This window comes from Salmo salar, chromosome ssa06, assembly GCF_905237065.1.
Source record: "Salmo salar chromosome ssa06, Ssal_v3.1, whole genome shotgun sequence".
In the NCBI taxonomy this organism is placed as follows: domain Eukaryota; kingdom Metazoa; phylum Chordata; class Actinopteri; order Salmoniformes; family Salmonidae; genus Salmo; species Salmo salar.
The window spans coordinates 75,398,166-75,417,800 of NC_059447.1; the positions used below are offsets into that span (position 1 = coordinate 75,398,166).

The 19,635-nt window shown below is 47.0% G+C and overlaps 1 protein-coding gene across 1 annotated transcript in view; it reads right to left on the bottom strand.

Annotated features, from left to right (window-relative positions):
* Window positions 1-200: 200 nt before the first annotated feature.
* LOC106608064 (serine/threonine-protein kinase PAK 5) overlaps window positions 201-19,635 on the bottom strand; it is a 131,892-nt gene continuing 112,457 nt past the window's right edge. Inside the window, exons 4-11 of the mRNA XM_014205744.2 lie at window positions 11,673-11,882; window positions 11,310-11,451; window positions 10,992-11,146; window positions 8,822-8,955; window positions 2,984-3,110; window positions 2,115-2,240; window positions 1,903-2,037; window positions 201-1,791 (exon numbers count right to left, since the gene is read on the bottom strand). Coding sequence (XP_014061219.2) covers window positions 1,636-1,791; window positions 1,903-2,037; window positions 2,115-2,240; window positions 2,984-3,110; window positions 8,822-8,955; window positions 10,992-11,146; window positions 11,310-11,451; window positions 11,673-11,882 — 1,185 coding nt within the window. The 3' untranslated portion in view covers window positions 201-1,635. The remainder of the gene's footprint in view (window positions 1,792-1,902; window positions 2,038-2,114; window positions 2,241-2,983; window positions 3,111-8,821; window positions 8,956-10,991; window positions 11,147-11,309; window positions 11,452-11,672; window positions 11,883-19,635) is intronic.

Here is a 19,635-nt window from a genome sequence, read left to right on the forward strand (position 1 = left end):
GTGTGTGTGTGTGTGTGTGTGTGTGTGTGTGTGTGTGTGTGTGTGTGTGTGTGTGTGTGTGTGTGTGTGTGTGTGTGTGTGTGTGTGTGTGTGTGTGTGTGTGTGTGTGTGCGTGCGTGCGTGTGTGTGTGTGTGTGTGCGAGTGCGTGCGTGTGTGCGAGTGTGTGTGTGTGCGAGTGCGTGCGTGTGTGCGAGTGTGTGTGTGTGTGTGCGTGCGCGTGTGTGAGTGCGTGCGTGTGTATTTGTGTCTGCGTGTGTGCGTGGTAAGATAAGAAACAGATTAGAGCCAAGTTGTGTGAGAGTGGAAAATAAGACCGTTTATCACTGTGTGTGTGTCAGACTGAGAAGCTCAGATATTGCTGTAGGAATCTTGTATGAGTGCCCTTTGAATTTATAGGAGTGTGATGATGGGTAAAGAAAATGGCTCTGTTTCAAATAAACTCTTCCTGCCAATCCTCTCAAACAGTGCTACGTGTGATTTGTGTTAAATTACATTGTCAAAAGATTAATACATTGGTGATGATAGATACGTTTGGGGTATTGCTTGTATGATATAACCAATATCACTGTCTGTCTGGCTGTTGATATTTATAAATGTAAATCAAAAAGAAAGAAAGGCCACACTACCAAAAAAATAAACCTTCAATTCAAAAAAATAAATACAAACTTTAAAACAGCATACAACATTCTGGCATTACGCATTTTTACAAACTCAATGGAGATTCTCTCTACAAATGTGGGATAATAAATATATTCAGGTTTATTTTTGTAACAGTTAAGAGTTGGTTTATTTGGGATATCTCTTAAATTCTTAATCAAAAATGTATTATTATTATAAACAGTAAGAAAGATCTTCGCAGAAACTCTGATTTATATGTAATACTGCCCCTATCCCAATAGTTACGACACAATAAAATACTGCAAATTATCAAAACTGTACAGAAAAACTTGATCTAAAATACATTTTCACTATTAGTGTGAGAGAAGTGAAGAGTGCGATGTTTTATTCCACCAATAGGAGAACAGCCTGTCTTCCAGTCAGACTAAGACACAACCATACCGCTCCCACTATGACATCACCAAATGCTCGTCAGTACCAAACGCTGCTTCCTGATCGTTCTGAGATCGACTGCTCATATCCGTGGCAGTTGGCATGTCTCATGGGTCCCTCAACATGGTGGCCAGCCAGGCAGTCTCAGCCAATCACCTCACACCATCTACGCTCTAGTCAATGGTCACTACAGTATAACCCTACAGACAAGAAGAGAGGAAACTGCACCAGGACCGCCCACCCTACAAATCTCTACTGGTCTAACAGCCTAGAGAATCCAAAGAGTTCAAACCAAGAGGCTAATCTCGTTTGCATTTGGCGCCAGGACAGGCAGCAAGTCGGCCACAGAAGACTGAGACTCCTACATTATATTTCCCTATACTCCAGTGTTGAACTTTATATAGTGTTTCTCAAAATAGAGGATATCACATTTTTCTTTAATCTTTTCTTTGTAAACAATTCCTCAAGCTAAACTACTGCACGGTTACAGGTGTGAGCGTTTGTTTTAGTGGCGTAGTCTCTCAGGTCAGGTGTGTGTTTGTTTGGCAAGGTGTGGAGCGCCGCCCTGGTGGCGGGAGGTCAGGTCAGCGGTGGCGGTAGTGCCTCATTAGGGGGACGATGCAGGATGGGGGACCCGACAGCTTGAGGAAGGGGTGCTGGAGCAGCTCCTGGGCTGTGGCTCGCTGAGACGGCTCTCTAACCAACATCAGGTCCAGGAAGGCCCTCAGCACCGACGATACCTGGCAGAGAGAGGGAACACATGATTCATTATTTGACTTGGGGATAACTGACATGAATCCACATTTCTGTAATGTGCCAATTCAGTCCTGAAATAGATTATCCCTGCTGACCTTGTGTGACTCCTTTATCCGTGGGGGCAGGTTGTCTCGTATCCTCCTCATAGCCTGTAGAGGGGGTTCGTTAAAGTACGGGGGTTCCCCATCGATCATCTCTATCACCATGATGCCCAACGACCAGATATCCACCTAGCATCAGCGTGAATGCTATTATTATATACAACAATAAACGTTTTAATGTGATATTTGTCAATGTGTGTCCTTACCTCCGTGCCGTAGGGTAACCGTGAGATGACCTCTGGTGCCATCCAGTAGGGCGTGCCCACCAGAGACTTCCTCTTGGGCACCTCTTTGGACACTTGGGCACAGAAGCCAAAGTCTGACAGCTTGATCTGTGGGAACAGAACATATTTGGTTGATCATCTGTGTTATCTATGGGAATTTTCTGAACACTTTTGTACATGGGGACATATAAATGATAGATTTTTATCTTCATTGATTTGACATTTTGGATGTGTGCTTCCTTTTTATCGGAAAAAATATTTGGGTATGAATATTAACTTTATTTTCTAAATGTTGTAATATTTAACTTCTGTCCATGGAATAATTGTAAGGAAAACTTGGGTTGAAGAGGTTTCATATAAACCACTCTAATCCTGCTTCTATTATCCCTTAATTAGCCAACCATCCATCACGTCCCAGCAGCTCGTTAAGAGGCATAAGGCAGGCTTTAATTAATAGGTACTGGGTGCTAATTGATTATGAATTGTTTCTCCTCTCTCTCCAGTCCTGCAGTCAGAGGCACTTGAGGAGATCGTACTGTACTGCATCACTGGCAGTAGCCCAGAAATAGGTAGCCATGTACTGTAACACAGAGGTCAGTGTGAGGGTGTAGGGCAGTGTTTTCATGCCACATTGTGTCATTTGACATCATGTCAGTTACTGGTTGTCATGGTTACACTACTATGCATGGATAAACCCATGTTTCTAACCACAATACAGGCTTTAGTTGTATCACAATAGGTAGTGGGCACAACCCACCACTGAAGCCAACATCTGGAGTCCTACAATGATACAAGGCCAGTTAGTTCTGTACATGATTAAATAAGTTAGTCCAGAATCCATGTGGTCTTACCCGTCCATCGCTGGTCAGGAGGATAGAATCACTCTTGATGTCTCTGTGGATGACTCCCTGTATGTGGAGGTACGATAGAGCCCTCAACACCAACACACACACTGTGGCTATCTGCTCCTCATTCATCCTGAAACACACACACACACGGGTTAGGATGGCAGTCGGAGACGACACACACACACACACACACACACACGGGTTAGGATGGCGGTAGGAGACGACACACACACACACACACACACACAGGTTAGGATGGCGGTAGGAGACGACACACACACACACGGGTTAGGATGGCGGTAGAAGACGACACACACACACACAGGTTAGGATGGCGGTAGGAGACGACACACACACGGGTTAGGATGGCGGTAGGAGACGACACACACACGGGTTAGGATGGCGGTAGAAGACGACACACACACGGGTTAGGATGGCGGTAGGAGATGACACACACACACACGGGTTAGGATGGCGGTAGGAGACGACACACACACGGGTTAGGATGGCGGTAGAAGACGACACACACACGGGTTAGGATGGCGGTAGGAGACGACACACACACGGGTTGGGATGGCGGTAGGAGACGACACACACACGGGTTAGGATGGCGGTAGGAGATGACACACACACGGGTTAGGATGGCGGTAGGAGACGACACACACACGGGTTAGGATGGCGGTAGGAGACGACACACATGGGTTGGGATGGCGGTAGGAGACGACACACACACGGGTTAGGATGGCAGTAGGAGAAGACACACAAACACGGGTTAGGATGGCGGTAGGAGACGACACACACACAGGTTAGGATGGCGGTAGGAGACGACACACACACGGGTTAGGATGGTGGTAGGAGACGACACACACACGGGTTAGGATGGCGGTAGGAGACGACACACACACGGGTTAGGATGGCGGTAGGAGACGACACACATGGGTTGGGATGGCGGTAGGAGACGACACACACACACACATACTGGTTAGGATGGTGGTAGGAGACGACACACACACACACATACTGGTTAGGATGGCGGTAGGAGACGACACACACGGGTTAGGATGGCGGTAGGAGACGACACACACACACACACACGGGTTAGGATGGCGGTAGGAGACGACACACACACACACACACGGGTTAGGATGGCGGTAGGAGACGACACACACACACACACACACACACAGGTTAGGATGGCGGTAGGAGATGACACATACACAGGTTGGGATGGCGGTAGGAGACGACACACACACACACACACGGGTTAGGATGGCGGTAGGAGACGACACACACACACACACACACACACACACGGGTTAGGATGGCGGTAGGAGATGTCATGACGTTGCCCTCTTGGTTTTCTATGCACCATCCCCCGACCTCTATACTTCTGACACAAGGCTGTGTGAAGGCGGTCGTAAATTCCAAAGGGAATGTCCTGCCTAACAGGCCACAGTATAAAGAGACAGAGTGTTTTCATGGAGAGAACAAAGGATTCTTCCACCTCACAGAATTGGAGAAACGAACGACATTTATGTTCTGGAGAAGGTATAAAAGATCGGTGAAGAATCCAGCTACGAACTGGTCCGCTTGGTACAATTTTGTGAGGCTCATTAGAGACAATATGGCCATATTACCATACTAAGGTTTATATACTAGCCTCAGCGATGAGACTTACATCTAATGGTTGTATAAAATGATTTAATAAGATTAAAGCTATTTGGAATATGTTGAGATGCTATGTACTGATGTTAATGTGAGAGAATTGTATTTCTGTCCATAGCATAACTCAGTCATCAGCACGCCCCCAGGGACACAGACAGGACAAGGCGTCATGTGACAGCTTTTCTATGTTCAGTATAAAACCCACACCCAGAATGACTTTCTTTAGACCAGGCCTCCACTCCATTACGAGTTGGCCAATAGGTTTGACCATGCATTCCTCTACTGAAGTTTAACCATACCATGTGGTTAAACTTTTAGACTATCGATACCGACAGAATAATAACAAGTCTTTGATATTAATTACTAGTCTGCAGCTAGAAATTCGGTATCATTGAACGCGAAGACCGACAAAACATCCATTCTATAACGACATGAACGAATAATCGCTTTGAAAGATCCATTCTAACCGAGAGAGAGAGAGAACGCAGACAAAAACTCTCCAACAGAACCAAACTCTCCAACAAGGATCCCGACGACACACTGAGCGTAAATATATATTGATTGCAATTGTTCCCGAATGAGTGAGCGTTCATGTGCAAAGGCATAGCATATCAATTGTTAATATTTATCAACTCTGTTGTGCCTTCTCCACTGCCCCCAACCCTGTTGTTCGTTTAACAAGCCGCCATGCCGGTTTAGCCCACTAGAGCACATTCCTCCACCATTTCTTTGTAACGATACCTACTGTTTTGTATGCTTTCTGTGAATTACTTAGTTTAGTAAATAAATGATTTTAAGACAATTGATGTATGGATGACTTAGTGAAGACTGGGTTCGTGCAGATAACAACAATTTACGACATTTGGAATGAGACTGACGAGGTAAAGAATACACCATTTAAACCAGAAGATAATCGGTCAGATACTATAATATAATATAATATATAATGTTATAATATAGGAAAGTTATATTAGGAAAATTATAACTTTGTAATCTGAATATTTTCCTTGGTGCCCCGATCTCCTAGTTAATTACAGTTAAACGATTAATCAGTTTAATCGCTTAATAATAATTACAGGGAGTTATTTGATAAACATGTCTTCACCAAAGACACGACAGAGACGACTCACACACCCACACACGGGTTAGGATGGCGGTAGGAGACGACACACACACACACACACACACAGGTTAGGATGGCGGTAGGAGACGACACACACACACGGGTTAGGATGGCGGTAGGAGACGACACACACACACACACACACACAGGTTAGGATGGCGGTAGGAGACGACACACACAGGTTAGGATGGCGGTAGGAGACGACACACACAGGTTAGGATGGCGGTAGGAGACGAACACACACACTATTGCAATTGTGTTTCTCCTTAACGTTCCTATGAAAAATACAATTATACTAGGAAGATTGGAACATCGTAGGAGCTTGAAATTCATGCCGATAACCATGTAGTGTTTTGTGTGTGTGTGTGTGTGTGTGTGTGTGTGTGTGTGTGTGTGTGTGTGTGTGTGTGTGTGTGTGTGTGTGTGTGTGTGTGTGTGTGTGTGTGTGTGTGTGGTCCCATATGGGCTGGGGGGTAAACTATACATCTGGCTGAACTCCACAGAACATTAACATGAAGCTCCAGCTGGTGAGAACCTCCCCCATCACACACACACACACACACACACACACACACACACACACACACACACACACACACACACACACACACACACACACACACACACACACACACACACACACACACAGAGACACCTGCATCTCCTCCAGCACTGTCTTCACTATCCTGTCTCACTCCACAATAATCAATTATCTTGCCATTTGCTTACAACAAGGAACAACTCTCAACACACGCGCACACAAAGACACCCCTCCCATGGTAGATCGCACCAGGTTTTATTGTCGCACATATATGTATTGAGAATTACAATAGATAAATGAGGCTTTAGGGAATGGATGTTATACCAATCTATTTCAGTCAGGTCTTTTGTTGCCTAAATTACTGTTCAATGTGGAGAGCTGAATAGAACACACACACACACACACACACACACACACACACACACACACACACACACACACACACACACACACACACACACACACACACACACACACAGACACACAGACACACAGACACACAAACACACACAAACACACACAGACCCACGCCCAAAACAAATTATTACCACGATAGTAACTGATTTCAAACAGAGAATAAAAAATAAAGTGTTTTGTTTAATGAGGCTGTGAAAGATGCCAAGGGCATCACACGCATACCCACACACACACACACACATCCTATAGTTCCATCAGCTGAGTCTGTGTAAAGTACAGGCCAGCCACTATACAGCCTCCTGAGGATCATTTAAATTTGTAGCTGATTGAAATGGCTGAGGAACATGAACACGACACATAAAGAGAGGCCAATCTGGAACTGGTACACTGTGTGTGTTGGCAGACACCAAGGGGGAGCGGTGGGGAGGAGAGAGAGAGAGAGAATGAAAGCGAGAGAGAGAAAATTCAGGGGGGGGTGTACTCACCTGCAGTGTGTGTGTGTGTGTGTGTGTGTGTGTGTGTGTGTGTGTGTGTGTGTGTGTGTGTGTGTGTGTGTGTGTGTGTGTGTGTGTGTGTGTGTGTGTGTGTGTGTGTGTGTGCGCGTGTGTTCTATTCAGCTCTCCACATTGAACAGTAATTTAGGCAACAAAAGACCTGACTGAAATAGATTGGTATAATTCACCTGAGCCAACACGTGAATTATATAACTGAAACCTGTTGCTGACAGGCCGCTGATGGATATGCATTATTTTAATGACACAAATGAATGTGGCTCTTTGAAGTAGTGTCATAAACAGTAGGCTACATCCTTGTTATTATACATGAACTACGATGTTTAATTACTAATCCCCCTCTGGTTAAATAATATATGAGGATTTGTACATATTGAATATATTCAGATTGCAAAAGTGTGGACTTTTCTCTACATCTCATGACTTCACGCCAACAGGGACGCCACTGACGCAACCATGTTATTATCACCCAACACGGCGCCACATAATACTGACACACGCCCTGACACACGCCCTGACACACGCCCTGACACACGCCCTGACACACGCCCTGACACACGCCCTGACACACTCCCTGACACACGCCCTGACACACGCCCTGACACACGCCCTGAAACACGCCCTGACACACGCCCTGACACACGCCCTGAAACACGCCCTGACACACGCCCTGACACACGCCCTGACACACACCCTGAAACACGCCCTGACACACGCCCTGAAACACGCCCTGAAACACGCCCTGACACACGCCCTGACACACGCCCTGAAACACGCCCTGACACACGCCCTGACACACGCCCTGAAACACGCCCTGAAACACACCCTGACACACGCCCTGACACACGCCCTGACACACGCCCTGACACACGCCCTGACACACGCCCTGAAACACGCCCTGACACACGCCCTGAAACACGCCCTGAAACACGCCCTGACACACGCCCTGAAACACGCCCTGAAACACGCCCTGACACACGCCCTGACACACGGCCTGAAACACTCCCTGACACACGCCCTGACACACGCCCTGACACACGCCCTGAAACACGCCCTGACACACGCCCTGACACACGCCCTGACACACACCCTGAAACACGCCCTGAAACACCCCCTGACACACCCCCTGACACACGCCCTGACACACGCCCTGAAACACGCCCTGAAACACACCACACAATGCTGACGCCCTGAAACACGCCCTGAAACACACCACACAATGCTGACGCCCTGAAACACGCCCTGAAACACGCCATACAAATGACTATAATTAAAATACCAAGGACACACCGTGTGCTAATCGAAACGACGAGGCGTTGAGAAGAAGACAATAAAACAACAGAGGAGAGAGGGACATAAAAGTTTGAGATGAATAACTAAAACCCATGAAACCAGATCTGATGGGGGTTGTTGAGGAATGTTGTTGTGGATCTGCTTTGGTTATTCACTTCCCGAGATGAATTAGTGGGACAACGATTCAAATGCTATTTTTTCAGACAGTGAATTGAAGACTCATGTTAGCTAATGCTTGGGTAGTCATTGGGAGAGAGGTAAATGGACTTTAGTGGCAGATCATTGGTTACCTCGTGTGAGTGACAATGTCCGTCAGGGCCCCGCCCTCCAGGAACTCCATAACAACCCAGAGCTCGTCTCCGACCAGGTAGCTGTTGTACATGTCAACCACGTTCTCATGGTGATAGTCCCTCATGATCACCACCTAGAAACAAAACAACAAACACAGGTTACATCATAGGCAGCCAATATATCAATAGTGACAAAACGGACCTAGCTGTGCACCAGAAGTTTCCCAAAAAATAAGGATATTTATTTAAGAGGTAAATATTATATATTTTTTAACAGGGGTAAAAAGTGTGCTAAAAGTAGACAATAATAAAAGGTTTTAAAATGCAATAAAAAACCTTTCAAGGAATCAGACCGCATGGCTACCTGCTCTACACAGCCTCCCTCTACCTGAGTACCAAACAATCAACAACAGGTGTGGCCAATCAATTGAAAATGTCGGCCACCAACCCTCCAGAATAGGGTGTGATTGGCAGATCTTTTTACTGAGTGGACATGACTATGAATCATGCAATGTAACTGTGCCTGGGTAGAACAGTGAAACATACAACATTCAAATACTAAAACAGTTTGGACAATTAATGGTGTCCATACCAGTGAAGATGTTATCCTCAAGTAGACAGGAATTTTAGCTCGAATTGCGTCGCAAATGGTCCGCCATTTTACCTAGGAGCAGCTCTGATAAGCTAGCTCAAACCTACTAGTTTCACACTGGTGTAGATCGCCTGCCTGTTGTCCTAGAAGAAAACTAAAAACATCTACCTGAAGTTAAGTCTATTCTTTATGTCTACATCACACCAATATTTTACAGTTAAAAAGGCAAGTTTCATTCCCCCATACAGGTGTTTAGCTAACATAACTAGCTAGCATAGGTTTTCATCCTACATTTGTAGCTAACTATCAGATGGTGACATTATATTACAGTGTTAAGAAATAACAACGTATATCATTTCTGGAAACAATAGGCATTGACAAAGTTAATGAAAATACAGCCATGCATGTTAGAACGAAATTGAAGAAAGATAGGTAGTGGGCTGCTAAGCTAACTAGCTAACAAAACCCCAGTTTGCCTAGCCTTCATGTTCAGTTTTACCAAGTTATCTTCCCATCTATTGATGGATTGGTAACTGGCCACTGATGAAGCTTGCAAGCAAAATTATTCTCCTGATGTAGGCTACAGTGCCCTCCATAAGTATTGGACACAGATCAAAGTTATTTTTGCAATAAGCTACTCCAAAACATTGGATCGAAGATTACATTTTAATAAATGAGGATAGTACTGTAAATAATGGCATCTTATTTGGGGGTATTTGTAAGCATATTCTTTACTTAAAAATGTATATGTATTTTTTATTGGTTAAATTTTACTCCTAACATCAGATCTAGGTTGAATTTAAATGTCAATGTCTGCAATATATGATGAAATGAAAGATGAAATTCACTGAAGAGTTATTTTATAGAATAGCAGGTAGTCTATGTCACAAATGAAATAAATAAATGGCTCTGCAATCTTTTTAGAAGCTTAATGAAAAGGGATTATTAGATTGGGGTGCTAAAAGGATAACATCAAGCTTCAAAATACACACACACACACACACACACACACACACACACACACTTTTACTATCATTGATGTGGGGTGCGTAAATGTGTAAGGACAAGATACTTCATGTTTTGGTTCGATGTCAACAACTTGTCAACATACTGTAAGTCATTCAACCCACTTCATTCAAACAAAGTCCCTCACTGGCTTCATAACAAAAATACTGTGTCTGACTACTGAGTAGTAACAGCTCCATAGTGTTGCTACATAGCAGGCAGCAATGGTACAGTAGAGTAGAGCTAAAAGGCTTGGCACACTCCTTTCCAAACCCAAAATAATGTCAGCTTGTTGCCTTGGCAACATCTAAATCAGGTTCACTAACACACTGCTCTAATCAACACATCTGAGGTCCAGAAAAGCCTCTTCTGTGAGGTAGCCTAATCTGGGGGCTAAAAACTACCTTTATAGTTTTACTCTGGCACGTCTAATTGAAATGTTGACTAATTAATTGTACACTATCTTACCTAAATCTTTCAGTCTATTATAGTAAAAAAAATACAGTACCAAAATGGTTTGGTCTCCACGGAGACAAACCCATGACCCCTAACCCCTAACCCTTGACTTCTCACCTCGTTGAAGAGCAGTTCTCTCCTCTGCTGTTTCCTCAAGTCCATCTTCTTGACGGCCACCTGCTTGCCACTGTGCTTCTCGCTGGCAATGCACACGATGCCCGTCGAGCCCTCGCCAATTTTTATGAAACTGTCCAAGTACTCCCTGGGGTCACCTGGGGTCAAAGATGGATCAGAGGCTGATCAATGTTTGCTGCCCCCAGAAAGATATCTATGAAGCTTCTGTTCATTATCTACAAACTAGCAGAAGAACTTACTGTATATTTTAACTGATTTGGGTTGTACTTGTGTTTCTTTCTTAGGGTTCTCTGTAATTACCTGGGTTGACGACGAGCTGCAGGGCGGCCCTGAACTGTTCGTGGGAGACCCTGGAGGGCTGGGCGTCTGAACTGGAGCCCCAGGAAGGAGGGGGGTAGGCCCCCAGGGGAATGTAGAGGGACGATGGCTGGGAATATGCCCCCTGTAGGAGGGAGGGAGGAGAGATCCGGTTAATGACTCTACTGCACTGTCGGTGGTGATCTTTGCAGTTACACCTGTTTCTCTGAGAGTCATACGTAATTGTAGATCATAATATTTTTAGGTCATAAACAAGATATAATCCTATCTTAGGACACACATACGCATGCAAATATGCACAATCACATGCACGCACACACGCACGTACGCACACGGTAGACCCACCTGTGGGGTGTATGGCGGGCTGGGCTGTGAGGGTGGGTGGTGGTAGGGGGAGGGTTTGTAGTGGTGGAACACAGCGGGGTACTGGAGGTGTCCGGGGGGGTAGCCAGAGGGCTTGTTGTGACTCTGAGGTAGTTTGAGGGGCCCGCGGGGGTACGTGTCAGACCCTGGGACCTGGGGACTCCCGTCCCGTGACTGCCGGTCGTAATCACCCTGCGAGAGATGGAAGACAGACAGAGACAGTGTTAGAAAGACAGCTAATACCCTGAAAACATAATCTATTTAAGCTAGATGAGCTAATATTAAAATAATACTCTAATAAGCTCATAAGATGACAGCCGGCTCAAAATTGTGATTTGTATTTAAGTGCAAAACTTTTTCAGGGCAAACTCCATTATTTTTGCGAAGACTATTTGATTCTGAGTTTTGACATATAAAGTGTGTATTTGAAAACTATTTATAAGATGCATACTTTAAGTTTTCTGAACTCACTTCTCTCATGGATAAGAGGGAAGCTTGCGCTACCCGGTGCTGGTACATGTGCAGATCAAATACACCACTGGAACGCTGATTAAGCTGTTTACATGTTCTAATAATTAGAAAGATTGCTCAGAAAACCAGCTGTTTTAAAGTAGACTGAATTATAGCTATGAACCGTTCCTGGTCGTACAGGGCGGAGATATATAATATCTAGACTAATAATCTATCTAGTGAAGACAAGCTGCCTCCAGCACTGAGGAGATGATGCTCTGACTGTCAGAGCCAATTAAATTACCTCCACCACTCCCAATGAACACACACTCCCCCTGAACACACACTCCCCTGAACACACACTCCCCCTGAACACACACTCCCCCTGAACACACACTCCCCCTGAACACACAGTCCCCCTGAACACACACTCCCCCTGAACACACACTCCCCTGAACACACACTCCCCCTGAACACACACTCCCCCTGAACACACACTCCCCCTGAACACACACTCCCCCTGAACACACACTCCCCTGAACACACACTCCGCCTGAACACACACTCCCCCTGAACACACACTCCCCCCTGAACACACACTCCCCTTGAACACACACTCCCCCCTGAACACACACTCCCCCTTGAACACACACTCCCCCCTGAACACACACTCCCCCCTGAACACACACTCCCCCTGAACACACACTCCCCCTGAACACACACTCCCCCTGAACACACACTCCCCCTGAACACACACTCCCCCTGAACACACACTCCCCCCTGAACACACACTCCCCCTGAACACACACTCCCCTGAACACACACTCCCCCCTGAACACACACTCCCCCTGAACACACACTCCCCCTGAACACACACTCCCCCCTGAACACACACTCCCCCTGAACACACACTCCCCCCTGAACACACACTCCCCCCTGAACACACACTCCCCCCTGAACACACACTCCCCCTGAACACACACTCCCCCTGAACACACACTCCCCCCTGAACACACACTCCCCCCTGAACACACACTCCCCCTGAACACACACTCCCCCTGAACACACACTCCCCTGAACACACACTCCCCCTGAACACACACTCCCCCCTGAACACACACTCCCCCTGAACACACACTCCCCCTGAACACACACTCCCCCCTGAACACACACTCCCCCCTGAACACACACTCCCCCCTGAACACACACTCCCCCTGAACACACACTCCCCCTGAACACACACTCCCCCTGAACACACACGCCCCCTGAACACACACTCCCCCCTGAACACACACTCCCCCCTCGAACACACACTCCCCCCTCGAATACACACTCGCCCCTCTAACACACACTCGCCCCTCGAACACACACTCGCCCCTCGAACACACACCCCCCGAACACACACACCCCCCGAACACACACTCCGACAGGACATGAGTCGTCTCCTAATGAAAACCTGACAACAAGGAAGAGGCGGGGCAGGAAGGAGGAGGGAAATCTTGAAATGTAGAATCTCTCTCACACACGCACTCATCCTTCACCTACACACACACACTCCTCCACCTACACACACACACTCCTCCACCTACACACACACACTCCTCCACCTACACACACACACACTCCTCCACCTACACACACACACACACTCCTCCACCTACACACACACACTCCTCCACCTACACACACACACTCCTCCACCTACACACACACACTCCTCCACCTACACACACACTCCTCCACCTACACACACACACTCCTCCACCTACACACAACACACTCCTCCACCTACACAACACACTCCTCCACCTACACAACACACTCCTCTACCTACACAACACACTCCTCCACCTACACAACACACTCCTCCACCTACACACACACACTCCTCCACCTACACACACACACTCCTCCACCTACACACAACACACTCCTCCACCTACACACACACACTCCTCCACCTACCCACACACACTCCTCCACCTACACACACACACACTCCACCTACACAACACACTCCTCCACCTACACAACACACTCCTCCACCTACACAACACACTCCTCCACCTACACAACACACTCCTCCACCTACACACACACACTCCTCCACCTACGCGCACACTCCTCCACCTACACAACACACTCCTCCACCTACACAACACACTCCTCCACCTACACAACACACTCCTCCACCTACACACACACACTCCTCCACCTACACACACACACACTCCACCTACACAACACACTCCTCCACCTACACAACACACTCCTCCACCTACACAACACAATCCTCCACCTACACAACACAATCCTCCACCTACACACACACACACTCCTCCACCTACACACACACACTCCTCCACCTACACACACACACTCCTCCACCTACACAACACAGTCCTCCACCTACACACACACACACTCCTCCACCTACACACACACACTCCTCAACCTACACACACACACTCCTCCACCTACACACACACACTCCTCCACCTACACACACACTCCTCCACCTACACACACACTCCTCCACCTACACACACACACTCCTCCACCTACACACACACACTCCTCCACGTACACACACACTCCTCCACCTACACAACACACTCCTCCACCTACACACACACACTCCTCCACCTACACACACACACTCCTCCACCTACACAACACACTCCTCCACCTACACAACACACTCCTCCACCTACACAACACACTCCTCCACCTACACACACACACTCCTCCACCTACACACACACACTCCTCCACCTACACACACACACTCCTCCACCTACACACACACACACTCGTCCACCTACACAACACACTCCTCCACCTACACAACACACTTCCCCCCCTACACAACACACTCCTCCACCTACACACACACACTCCTCCACCTACACACACACACTCCTCCACCTACACAACACACTCCTCCACCTACACAACACACACTCCTCCACCTACACACACACACACTCCTCCACCTACACACACACACACACCTCCACCTACACAACACACTCCTCCACAACACACTCCTCCACCTACACAACACACTCCTCCACCTACACACACACACTCCTCCACCTACACACACACACTCCTCCACCTACACACACACTCCTCCACCTACACACACACTCCTCCACCTACACAACACACTCCTCCACCTACACAACACACTCCTCCACCTACACAACACACTCCTCCACCTACACAACACACTCCTCTACCTACACAACACACTCCTCCACCTACACAACACACTCCTCCACCTACACACACACACTCCTCCACCTACCCACACACACTCCTCCACCTACACACACACTCCTCCACCTACACAACACACTCCTCCACCTACACACACACACTCCTCCACCTACACAACACACTCCTCCACCTACACAACACACTCCTCCACCTACACAACACACACTCCACCACCTACACACACACACTCCTCCACCTACACAACACACTCATCCACCTACACAACACACTCCTCCACCTACACAACACACTCCTCCACCTACACACACACACTCCAACACACTCCTCCACCTACACACACACACTCCTCCACCTACACAACACACTCCTCCACCTACGCGCGCACACTCCTCCACCTACACACACACACTCCTCCACCTACGCGCGCACACTCCTCTACCTACATACACAAACACAGAGTAGAAGCAGGGCTGGGTAGATGGCGGTATAATGATGTGGCGTGGACTTGTTTAATGAATGACTGTGAGGAGGGCGGTGCACCTCGTTGTCTGCAGGAGGGATGGACTACTCTCCAGACACCCTATCATTGGCGGGCCCCGGCGGCTGGCTGTCAGCCAAGGGTCTCCTGATCCATGTTAGTTAAATGCGTGTGTGTGTGTGTGTGTGTGTGTGTGTGTGTGTGTGTGTGTGTGTGTGTGTGTGTGTGTGTGTGTGTGTGTGTGTGTGTGTGTGTGTAAGTCCCCGTGCTGTCTACTGTTATACCCCTGCTGACTCACAACAAAAAGGGGGGTTTTGTTCAATGACTGAACTCAAAGAGAAAAAGACAGGGGAGAGGGAGGGAGAGAAGAGAGGGGGGGAGAGAGGGATAGAGAGGGGGGGAGAAGAGAGGCAGAGAGAGGGAGGGAGAGGGGGGAGAGGGAGGAAGAGAAGAGAGGGAGATGGAGGGAGAGAGGGAGGGAGGTGAGAGAGGGAGGGAGGGAGAGAGAAGAGAGGGAGGCAGGGAGGGAGAAGAGAGGGGGGAAGAGAGGCAGGGAGAGAAAAGAGAGGCAGGGTGAGAGAGAGAAGAGGGAGGAAGAGAGGCAGGAAGGGAGAGAGAAGAGAGGGAGGAAGGGAGAGAGAGAGAGGTGGGTTTATTACAAGGTCCAAGAGGCAGGAAGAATGGTGGTTCTTAAGCTTCCAGATCACTTACAACACACTTTAGTTTTTAGTATTTTTTTCTACTGATGTTAGGAATCTACAGGCGTCACGACACATCCAGTGACTGTTTTTTCACATACCCCTCGAAGATCTCCTTCTTCTTCAGATGGAACTAAAGTCATGTAGTGAATTCTGTTTAAATTATAGGATGATTATGTGTATAAAGTGTGACCAGATATAGAACCTGTCTTGCCCAATCACAGCCATGTTATTGTAATAAAAAAACACATTGTACATGACTGTTTCTGGTACTACTTGTGTACATTTTCCCAGACAGCGTGTTTACTGAGGTGTTGGAGGTTAAGTGGATTTCATAAGGGCATCCTGGGGTTTGCATCAGCATATCCAGTACTACTGTAACACCAGATGTACAGCCTACTACAGCTAGTCTCCTCTCCTCAACAGATACAGAGCACAAATGTATGTATATCAGTGTAATATATTTTGTTGTTACTCTCTGTTCGTGCTACATCGTTCGGCAAAGGTATTAGATGGATGAATATATAGATAAATAACTAGTTCCTATATTTGTGTATAATAGGCTAGTCGCTGGTGTAATACTGTAGGTGCAGAATATAGTCTCTGCTACACAGAAGGAGGAGGGGGAGAGTCGTGACTGAGAGAAATAGGGATGATACATTTGACTGATCCTTCTGCTCTGCACAGTTCAATGAAAGGTCATTGTTTCAGCACTGGGATGTAAGCCTGTCATTCACCTTCAGATTATCACACAGGCCTTTGTCCGGCAGGGTCAACAAAGGATACATAAACTGGGATCAAAAATCGGCCCTGGCATTTTTAATATACTGTATAATTTCTTCCCTCGAGGCCCCCATTATTAGCGAGATAATGATCATTTTGAGCAACAAAAAAACCTAAACAAGTTAGACAGGCCCACTGGGATGAAAATGGACCAGCCTATATGTCATTTGCCCGAAATGTCAGTCCACTCATGACAAACGCACTCTAACAGCGTTCTTGTATCCTGCGCTTGGAGAGCGACGGTGTGCACACTTTTGTTTCAGCCCAGCACTAACAAACCTAATTTAACAAATCAATAAAAAACAAACATTTTCTGAAAGAGTTGTGTTAGTGCTGGGTTGGAGCAAAGCCCTGCATACATACATTACTGCAGCTCTCCAGGACCAGGACTGGGAGAAGTGAAGAACGTTGCTGTAGAATGTGGATTATTATGGCATCTCCATTGGGTCTAGGCCTGAAAGTCACTTTTACACATCTCCATATGTACTGTGCCACTCCACTGTTGCATAACTGAAGCTGATATAGGGGACTGCAGTTGCAGAGCGGTATTTGCTTGGGCCTCGTACGCTTCACACATACACGCATGCTCTCTAGATGTTATCAGGACTTTGTCTTTTCTTCTAGAACACTAAATAAATGAATGAACCCCTTTGTTTTCCGGTTACTTAGAAACAGACTACGCTGCTGATTATAATTCCCCTCCATGCAGCTCTTCTATAGGAACATGTTTGTCTGCAGTATATCTGTAGTTCACAAGTCAAAGAGTAAGGAGCTCAATAGAAGACTTCTCTCGCCACCGGCCCAAGATCCCAACTGCCAGACCACCAACCCTCCAAGATCCCCGAACCATTCCCAGAGAGCTGCCCCACAACCCTCCAAGATCCCCGAACCGTTCCCCGAGAGCTGCCCCACAACCCTCCAAGATCCCCGAACTGTTCCCCGAGAGCTGCCCCACAACCATTCGAAAAAACCTCAGTGTCATTCAAACTAACCTTTTGGGGGGGTTATTTTGACTTCATTTTTTACTTTTATCTTTGACCGTCATTCCATCCCCTGCCCAGCAACTTGACTCCAGTTCCACATCCCAACCCTCAGTTTCTCTCAGTCCATCCCATCTATCTCTGCTGGCCAACCTCTTTAGATTTCCACGCACCATATATCTTTCAACTATGCTGTGATGTTTAACATACAATTTGAATCTATCTGATCAAATAGAATCCACAGATTGTGAGTTGAAGATAAATACTTTTACTAAGAGTATTAGTAATTTACTGACCAGGTCTCTCCAAATCTTCCAACAATGCTACTTCTAGGGTCAATTTTAGATGAATGTTATACTTTTTCAGCCATTCTGGAACCCGAGACCAGAAACAGGCTACCTGAGGGCAATACCAGAACAAAGTGGTCTATTGATTCTGTATCCTCTCAACAAAATATGCAGAGCTGCGATGATTGTATGCACTAAATATTCATCATTTTGTTGGTGGCAAGAATTCTGTTCAATCATTTTAGCTGAATCTTGCATCATTTTATATATAAACTCATACACCCTGTGCCATGAAATCGGTAAGTCAAATGAAAAACTATCCCAGTCCCCCTCTCTCCCTCTCGCCCTCTCTACCTCTCTTCCTCTGTCCTCCCCCATCCCTCACCCTCAGCTGAACTGTGGTATCAGACTGATGGACAGTTTCTCTTCTTCCTCTGCCCCCTCCTCCATTTCTCCCCCTCCTTCCCTCTGCCCCCCTCCTTCCCTCTGCCCCCTCCTTCCCTCTGCCCCCCTCCTCCATTTCCCCCTCCTTCCCTCTGCCCCCTCCTTCCCTCTACCCCCTCCTCCATTTCTCCCCTCTGCCCTCCCTCCTCCATTTCTCCCCCTCCTTCCCTCTGCCCCCTCCTCCATTTCTCCCCTCCTTCCCTCTGCCCTCCCCTTCCCCCTCCTCTGAACTGTGTTATCGTAGCGTGTAGAGTTAATTGAATCTAGTGTGGATCCCGTAAAGGTAATTCTGTGTCTTAGCAGAGCCTTCCTCCGCTGGGGAACAGTAGATTAACTGCTGACACTACGTCCATCACACAGATAGAGGAGAGAAATGTGTTGGAACTTACACACAGCAGTGCCACACACACTTACCCCACCAGACATACCACGAGGGGTCTTTTCACAGTCCCCATGTCCAGAACATATTATAGGAAATGTACATAATTATACAGAGTCATGAGTGCATGGAACTCCCTTCTGTAATGTCTGTATTGTCTGTATTGTCTGTATTGTTTGTAATGTCTGTAATGTCTTATG